Source organism: Mastomys coucha, unplaced genomic scaffold, assembly GCF_008632895.1.
Source record: "Mastomys coucha isolate ucsf_1 unplaced genomic scaffold, UCSF_Mcou_1 pScaffold11, whole genome shotgun sequence".
NCBI classification, from domain to species: domain Eukaryota; kingdom Metazoa; phylum Chordata; class Mammalia; order Rodentia; family Muridae; genus Mastomys; species Mastomys coucha.
The window spans coordinates 32,602,903-32,612,061 of NW_022196893.1; the positions used below are offsets into that span (position 1 = coordinate 32,602,903).

At 47.8% G+C, this 9,159-nt stretch overlaps 1 protein-coding gene across 1 annotated transcript in view; it reads left to right on the top strand.

Moving 5' to 3' along the window:
- Acvr1b (activin A receptor type 1B) overlaps nucleotides 1–9,159 on the top strand; it is a 42,412-nt gene that overhangs the window by 25,460 nt on the left and 7,793 nt on the right. The window contains exons 5-7 of the mRNA XM_031356200.1: nucleotides 2,220–2,387; nucleotides 3,133–3,289; nucleotides 5,632–5,756. Of these exons, the coding sequence (XP_031212060.1) occupies nucleotides 2,220–2,387; nucleotides 3,133–3,289; nucleotides 5,632–5,756 (450 nt within the window). The remainder of the gene's footprint in view (nucleotides 1–2,219; nucleotides 2,388–3,132; nucleotides 3,290–5,631; nucleotides 5,757–9,159) is intronic.

A 9,159-nucleotide genomic window follows, 5' to 3' on the forward strand; every position in this document is an offset into this window, starting at 1 on the left:
TAGGATATGCTGGGCTTTTGTGTGTGCCAGTTCCCGTGCGTGCGTGCGTGCGTGCGTGCGTGCGTGCGTGCGTGCATGCGTGCATGCATGCATGCGTGTGTGTGTGTCTGTGTGTGTGTGTGTGCGTGTGTGAGGGGGGGGGCATGCACGTGTGCATATGTGTGCATGCACACTGCATATGGAGACCAGCAGTCAATGTTTTGTTCTTCTATTTTATTTTCTGCGCTATGTTTTGAAATAGTCTCTCACAAAATGCAGAGCTCACTGATTAGCTGGCCTAGCTACCAGCAAATCCCTGTGATCCTTTTACTTCTACTTGTAGTCCAGTGCTGGTATTGCAGGAACATGTGTCATGCCTGATGTTTACATGAACACCAGGAACCCAAACTCAGGTGTTCATGCTTGCACAATAAACACTGGACCAGCTGAAGCCTGGAAGGACCATAGCTGATAGCAAAGACACAAGTAGTAACTAGGAAGCTGTTTATTAAGTTAATATTGCAGCACTGTGGGCACTGTGGGCGTCTACCTTCAGAGACCCCAGGGAAAGGCGGACAGCAGCTCCTGGCAGCTGGTACCCCTGGAACACAGAAATTATGAGGCACTGGGTTGTCTGGCAGTTGTGACACACCTTCCTCTGTAGCACAATGACTAGAGGCCAGTGTCCACAGATCCTATGGAGAATGCCAACTGAGCGCATTCCTCAGAGTGCTGCGGGGCTGCCAGGTCCCTGGCTGCCCAGCAGCTGAAGAGCCCTGCATTTTAATACAGGGGAAAAAGAGATGATTTCAGGCCTCGAAGGAGCTGTGGCTATCCCAGATGTCTTAGAATCACTTAGGCTCCACGCGTCCTATGGCGAGTCATGACCTCAAAAAGGAATTGCTGTTAGAATATTGCCTCACTAGGCTCAGAGCTGCCAAGGTTCAGACATTTCCAGCAGCCAGTCTCTAGTGATTCTGGAAGCGTGTGTGAGTTGGGATCTGGCTGGTGAAGACAGAGTTAGGGCCAGCGAAGGAGGGAGTAACACCCTTTGTTCTTACCTTGTTACTATGATATATCCAGTGTGAGGCCCTGGGATTAGCACCAGCCTAGAATTGGGGAGCTTTCAGCCCAGTTCCTAATCTTCCTTTCCACAGCAGCAAGCCACAGCCTGGTTTGATCGCTGTCGCTTTCTCCTCCCCGTCCTCTGATTTGATCGCTGTCGCTTTCTCCTCCCCGTCCTCCTTCCTGCCACCCCGAGTGAAAGAGAGAGGTCAGCAAACTTCCTGCCTTCCATTGCTTTTCTGAAGGGCAAGATGGCCTTTGTGGGAGTGCTCAGAAGTGGGCTGCTCACGTGTGACACTGTAACAGGGATGCACAAATGGGATCTTTCCAAGGCCAGCCTGGTCTACAGAGCAAGTCAGGACAGCCAGGGCTACACAGAGAAGCCCTGTATCAAAAACAAACAAACAAACAAACAAAAACAGGCTGAAGAGATGACTCCGGGGTTAAGAACACTGGCTGCTCTTCCAGAGGTCCTGAGTTCTGTTCCCAGCAACCACATGGTGGCTCACAACCGTCTGTAATGGGATCTTATGCTCTCTCTGGCATGTAGGTGTACATGCAAATAAAGCATTAATACATAAAAGGAAATCCTAAAAAACAAAGTAACCATAATGGTAATAACTCATAACGCTGCTACTACTAATAAAGACATCATGACCAAAGCAGCTTCCAGAGCAGTTTACTTTGTGCTCATGTGCAGATGGTTACAGCCTGTGATGGTGAAGCACAGGCAGGAGCTGAGAGCTCATATCTTGAACTACAAATGGAAGGATGGCTTGTGGCCTTTGAAACCTCAAAGCCTGCCCCAGTGACATATTTTCTTTAGCAAGGCCTACCTCCTAGGCTTCCCAAAGAGCCACCAACTAAGGGTCAAGTAGTCAAATGCCCAAGACAGTTGTGGGGGAGCATCTTATGCAACCACCACACACACATGTGGATAAGGGAGCGAGCCTAAGAGAGAAGTGCTCTCTGTCCTCCCTGGAGCTTGCTGTGGGGAAGTGGGGTCGGGGCAGCCAGAGGTGTAAAGGCAGGAAGTGTAAATTCAGGTCTGCCTGAAGGTGGCACTGCGTGCATGGCACACCCCTTTCCGTGTTGCAGAGTGTTCCTCTGTGTGCGTCGCACACCTCATTCCCTGTTGCAGAGGACTGTGTGGACCTTGCCTCTATTCTTTGCAGATAATGGCACCTGGACCCAGCTGTGGCTCGTCTCTGACTATCACGAGCATGGCTCGCTGTTTGATTATTTGAACCGCTATACGGTGACCATTGAGGGAATGATTAAACTAGCCCTGTCTGCAGCCAGTGGTTTGGCACACCTGCATATGGAGATCGTGGGCACTCAGGGTGAGTAGCAGACTCAGCCAGGGGGTGGGAAGCTTGAGACAAAAGGCCTGTCCACCTTGTGTGAGGAACAGAGCTCCTGACTGTTTGAGCAAGAACAAAATCTAACTGGGCTTCCTCATTAGTTGTCATTAGCCTTGCCCTAGGGCGAGCTGTAAGATGAAAGCTTGGCAGCTGTTAATGCATGGCACAGGTGTTTGCTAAGGAACAGCATGAAAGAATGACACTAAGAAGAGAGACCAGCACACCCGGAGCAAGAGTGTAACAGTCTCATGCTGAGGTTGGGCACTGCCTTGAACAGCTCAGTTGTGGCAAGGTGCGGTGCCCACCTGTCTGCATCCTGGATGAGGACCCAGGCTTTGCGCTCAGTTCTACTGCTGCGTCCAGATCCTGTGTGGTCGCTGGTGCTTGGTTGACCCGGGTAGAAGCTCTTAGCAGCATGACTGTTGGCCTAACGGCAGCTCCATATTTGTCTGTCCAGCTCATCTGGGCTCTTCAGGGCTGGTGAATGATGGAGATGTTATAATGTGGGTCAATAGCTATGTCATTGCGAGACCTTTAATTCTGGGAATGCTTTTACCCTCTCCACCTTCCCATGAAGTACTGCTACTCTAGTTGTTCTGAAAGAAGACTGAGCTGCTCATGGGGTCACTGGCTTGAGGGGTGCAGAGCCAGGGTTCAGCTGAGAAGCCACGCATTTCCTTATGCACACATCTTCCTTGAACATGCCCGGTTTTGTGTCTGCCAGGGAAGCCTGGAATTGCTCATCGAGACTTGAAGTCAAAGAACATCCTGGTGAAGAAGAATGGCATGTGTGCCATTGCAGACCTGGGCCTGGCTGTCCGTCATGACGCAGTCACTGACACCATAGACATTGCTCCCAATCAAAGGGTGGGAACCAAACGGTAAGAAGTCCCTAGGCCCCAGCCCTTGTTTGCCACCTTGCCTGAATGTCCCATGCATTGGTCATGCGTGCACACAGGAGGAGAAAATCTCCTTGTCCTTGATGGCCAATGTTGTTCAGTTCCTCACACTGGAACACTTCACAGCAGTGACCAAGCCCTGGGGCCAAGAGCATAGCTCCATAGAAGTGTGGCCCTGGGTGGAGGCAGGCAGTGAAGAAAGAATTTGGAGTAGAAGACCTGGTTTGATGTTACACGCCTTTAGTCCCAGAGAGGTGGGCAGACCTCTGTGAGTTCAAAGCCAGCCAGGAATACATAGTAAAGGCCTATCTTTAAAAATGGGGTGAGGCACCGGGCGGTGGTGGCGCACTCCTTTAATCCCAGCACTTGGGAGGCAGAGGCAGGTGGATTTCTGAGTTCGAGGACAGCCTGGTCTACAAAGTGGGTTCCAGGACAGCCAGGGCTATACAGAGAAACCCTGTCTCCAAAAACAAAAACAAAAAATGAGGTGAGGGGCCAGGTGGTTGTGGCGCATGCCTTTAATCCTAGCACTTGGGAGGCAGAGGCAGGCAGATTTCTGAGTTCGAGGCCAACCTGGTCTACAGAGTGAGTTCCAGGACAGCCAGGGCTATACAAAGAAACCATGTCTCAAAAAAAAAAAAAAAATAAATAAAAATAAAAATAAAAAAATAAAAAAATAAAATAAAATAAAAATGGGGTGAGGGTTGCTGGTTAAGACCATATACTTCTTTAGCAAAGGACCCAAGTTTTGTTTGCAGTACCCATATCAAATTGGATTGCTCACAACCACCTCTAATTCTAGCTCCAGGAGAGCCAAAGTCCTCTTGTAGCTTCCTAGACACATGCACGCGTGTGCACACGCGCGCACACACACACACACACACACACACACCAATACTAATAAAAATAATGAAGATAACTATTAAAAAAAAAAGAGCCTGGGGCTGGTGAGATGGCTCAGCGGGTAAGAGCACTGACTGCTGTTCCGAAGGTTGTGAGTTCAAATCCCAGCAACCACATGGTGGCTCACAACCACCCATAATGAAATCTGATACCCTCTTCTGTGTACTCATTTATAATAATAAATAAATCTTTAAAAAAAAAAAAAGAGCCAGGTAGTGATGCACAACTTTAATCCTAGCACTCGAGAAGCAGAGGCAGGCAGATCTCTGTCAATTTTGAGTCCAGCCTGATCTACAAAGTGAGTTCCAGGATAGCCAGAGCTACATAGAAAAGCCCTGTCTTGGGAAAACCAAAATATTCTGAGTTTAATCCCAGCCTGGTCTACAGAGTGAGTTCCAGGACAACCAGGGCTACACAGAGAAATCCTGTCTCAAAACAAAAAAGAAAAAGAAAAAAAGAAAAACAAAAAGGAAAAACAAAATAATACTAATAATAGTAGTAATAATAAAAATAAAGAAGCTGGTTTTGGTGGTACACACACAACTTTAGTTTCAGCACTCAGGAGGCAGAGGCAGACAGATCTCTGAGTTTGAGACTAGCCTGGTCTAGAGAGCAAGTTCGAGGATAGCCAAGGCTATATAGAGAAACTCTTACTCAAAAAATGAAAAAGATTTCAAAGCATGGTTGGGAAGGGTAGTCAGACCTGGGAGGGGGCCAGGGATCGCTGCAGTGTAGAGGGTAGCTTGCAGAGCGAGCCCCTTGAAGGAGGCAGAGAATGTATTCTGTTTGAGTTTACAGACCAGGTTTGGTGTCCTAGCACAGAGCTAATCTAGGCTGGAACTGGGGTACCTGGAAGGGGTATGGCCTGGAAGAGTGTGGCCTGCTCTCCATTGGAAGAACTGTACAGCTGACATCATAGGATGGAGGTGGGTGGAAGAAGGGTCTATGAGCAGTAAGTGAGCTAACTATGCTGCTGCGTCTGTCCTTCTGACCTAAGAAGGACAGACTGCATCTACCCAGGCTCCAGAGTGTAGGGAGGGCATCTTACATTATATAACTACACATGATTACTGCTCAGTCACTAAGTGTGATTTCCATCACCGTTAGAGTTATTTTCACCTGTACCTCATCACTGTGTCCCCCTCAGTAAAGTGAATGCTCCAGCAGCATCCTGCTGTCACTGTCTGTGTGGTCCCACAACAGCCTGTGCCAAGAAATCCAGACAGGCTCCGAAAAGAGTCATCAGTGCCGAACTGTGTAGATTTGAGTCCAGAAAGTCCGTGGATAGAAGACAGGCTTGCTTCTGCTCCCCAAAGAGCCACCTTGGAGCAGCCGTCTTGCCCCCCAGACCTCTACATCAGCGCTCTGATAGAGAGAACCATCCTCATGATGTCTACATAATTCTTTCTCTTCCATTCCAGATACATGGCTCCTGAAGTACTTGACGAAACCATCAACATGAAACACTTTGACTCCTTCAAGTGTGCCGATATCTATGCCCTTGGGCTTGTATATTGGGAGATTGCTCGAAGATGCAATTCTGGAGGTACTTTGTCCTCCCACTCTGGCTTCCAGGGTTGTGGGTTCCCCGTGGTGCTAGTGCCCCCTTCTCCACAGCCTGTGGGCTGTTTGGTGCCAGAGTCTGACAGCAGCTGTGCTGAGAGGCCAGCTTGGTATTGTGTCTGTTTGCTCCGGGCTGGGGGTGAGCTTGGGCTCTGTCCATGCTAGGCAAAACTCTTGCGTACCTGAGCCCCGGGACCGTGTGCTGAACGGGAATGCACTTGGGCTCTGTCCATGCTAGGCAAGACTCTTGCGTACCTGAGCCCGGGACCATGTGCTGAACAGTGCTAGTCTTTGTGATGACCAATCTGGGCATCACTAGACCCTCTGTCTTCTCTCCTCTTTTTTTCTCCACCCCTTCCTCCCTCCCTGCCTTTCTCATCTCATGCACTGTATTATTAACTCGCAGTGAAAGAGAATTCCCAGGATGCATACAGGCCAGGACGTTGTGAGTCAGAGGCAGGTTGTTCTGAGGTGTCCTCGTGTGTTCTCACATGTTCTCATGTGTTCTCACATGTCCTCATGTGTTCTCACTTGTTCCTAGTCACATCTCTGGGAATCCTGCTGTTTCTTCCTTGCACTAAGAGTAGAACTTTCTTGGTTGGCAAGAGTGCTTAGGACTTTCTTGAAATGTTTTTTTTTCTTCTCATAATTAAAAACCAGATCCTGACAGTTTCAGTAGCTTGTTCATGTGAGAGTCTAGTGAGGGGTCAACAGCAGGCTTAGCAGGAGGCAATTTCATTGGTTTTTTGGTTTAGTTTGGTTTGTTTTTTTGTGTCAGGGTTTCTCTTTGTAATGGCCCTGGCTGTTCTGGAACTCACTCTGTAGATCAAGCTGGCCTCTGCTCCCAAATGCTGGGTCTAAGGTGTGCACTCCCACTACCCAGTAATGTTATTTTATGATGGCCTCCAAATATTCTCCCAGACAATGATGACAGTGGTCCAGAGCCCGTCTAGCCCTTGGCCTTTCCTCTCTGATGAAAGGTTTCAGAGCACTGGAAGTAGCCGAATTAAAAAAACAGCTGGTAGGTTTTCCAGAGGGGCCCTTTTTTTCTGTTCTACCCTTTTCTGTCCATGATGTTAGTCCTAAGTAATGGAGGAGATGCTTGTGTGTGACTAAGTAAAGATGACCCTTTAGATATATTGTTCTAGCTCTCTCTGCTTCAGATGCTTCTTCTCATGGTGTCTTCTCAGACCCTCTCCTGTGACCCCAGTCTGAATCTCCCTGTGTCTGTCTGTCTGTCTGTCTCTGTCTTCCTCTCTCTCTGTTCCCCCTCCCCTTCCCTTGGCTGGCAGATGTTTCACCCTACTCTCTCTTCTGCCCAGGCATTAGGTGGTCAGCATTTATTGACAAGGCAGAGAATAAATGGTAAGCATTGTTTACATAAACCTGAGACCAGAGAATCTAGACATAAGCATTACAATGCTTGCTGTTTCCAGATTGAAACAAGCAATGAGAGCAGAGAAATCAGCATTTGAATAACAAATACAAGAATATCCTTTACACAGTGCACAACAACAGTATGCCTACAGGTCTAGAGGGCATTCCACTCACTGAGTGTCTCCTCGGCCCTGTGTACAACGCTTAAATTGTGAATAAGTGTGTGTCTTTTTTCTCATGACATCCAGAAAACTAGGGTTAAATGTGTAATGACTGTAGCATGACCGTAGCATCCATGTCTTCACCCCGGCTGCATGTGCTCACTTTGCATCTTCACCACAAATCCGCAAAGGCAGATACTCATAATGTCCTCAGTTTGTAGATGAAGAAAATGACAGAAAGGTTAAGTGATTTGTGCAAGGTCATACAACTGAGATTCTAATAGTCTGAGGCATGAGCTTCAGCTAGTTATTGCCAAGTCAAAATCTCTGTTCAAAAATCTTACCTCAGCTGGGTAGGGGTGGCACGCGCCTTTAATCCCAGCACTTGGGAGGCAGAGGCAGGTGGATTTCTGAGTTTGAGGTCAGCCTGGTCTACAGAGTAAGTTCCAGAACAGCCAGGGCTAAACAGAGAAACACTGTCTCAGGGGGAAAAAAAAATCTTACCTCACCTCAGGGGCTGGAGAGATGGCTCGGTGGTTAAGAGCACTGGCTTCTTTTCCAGAGGTCCTGAGTTCAAATCCCAACAACTGCCTGGTGGCTCACAACCATCTGTAATGAGATCTGGCTCCCCCTTCTGGTGAAGACAGCCACAGTGTACTAAGATATAATAATAAATAAATCTTTTTAAAAAAAATCTTACCTCATAGCGTTGGAGAGATGGCTCAGTAGTACAGCGCAGCAGTGGATCCCGTTAGTGTAGCATGCCAGTGGATCCCATTAGTACAGTACAGCAGTGGAGCCCATTTGTGCAGTGCAGCAGTGGATCCCAGTTGTGCAGTGCAGCAGTGGATCCCATTAGTGCAATGCAGCAGTAGATCCCTCAAAGAACAGCAGCAGATCCTGTGCAGTGCAGCCATGGATCCCATTAGTGCAGTGCAGTAGTGGATCTCTGGAAGAGCAGCAGCAGATCCCATTAGTGCAGCAGTGGATTAAGGCTCTTCTTTTTGGATGGGGGTAAAGTGAGAAAAGTACAGCTCCCATTTTGACCCAGACTGACCTAGAATCTCAATCCTCCTGTCTCAGGCTCCGCAGGACCAGGGTTAAGGTTGATCTTATTATACACAGCTTTGGATTTGTTAACTTTTTTTTCCAAACCCATTTTTTTTTATTAGATGTTTTCTTTATTTACCATATCTCCTTTCCTGGGTTCCCCTCCAATAAAATAAAATAAAATAAAATAAAATAAAATAAAAACAAAAGCTAAAACAATCCTCTGTTCCCTCCTCCCTCCCCCGGATTTCTTAACTTTTTATTAATGAGTTCTTTTATGTATAAATCTAAAGGATAAGAATTAAGACTACTACAGTTAGTTTTAAGAGTGAATCCTAGGGTGCTGAAGCAAGAGTGTTACAAGTAGAGGGCCCAGGGAACTAAGTGAGGCTGTCAGGAGCAGAGGCTGCTGGGAGAGAGAGCTTGCCTGTGGCCTGGGAGCCATGGTGCAGACCTACAGTCCTAGTACCCAGGAGGCTGAGACAGGAGGATTGAAAGCTTGAGGGCAACTTGGGTAGATATAACAAGACCCTATCTCAAAAACAAAAGGACACTGGGATACTGCATAGGTCTGTAGTAAGGAGCTTGCCTAGGGCGAGCACACACACAGATTCAGGTCAGTCAGATGCCACCATCAGGGACACACCTCAAGTCTCTTCAGTCTTAAGTATCCCTGCACGTTTCCACTTCCCTTGCTGTATTGGAGAATCCAGTCAAATGTCCTATAGTTTCCCAGACTACATTCCACAGATTGTCCCCTGTGAAGTCCACATGGCCCCCTGTTCCTGACATTTCCTA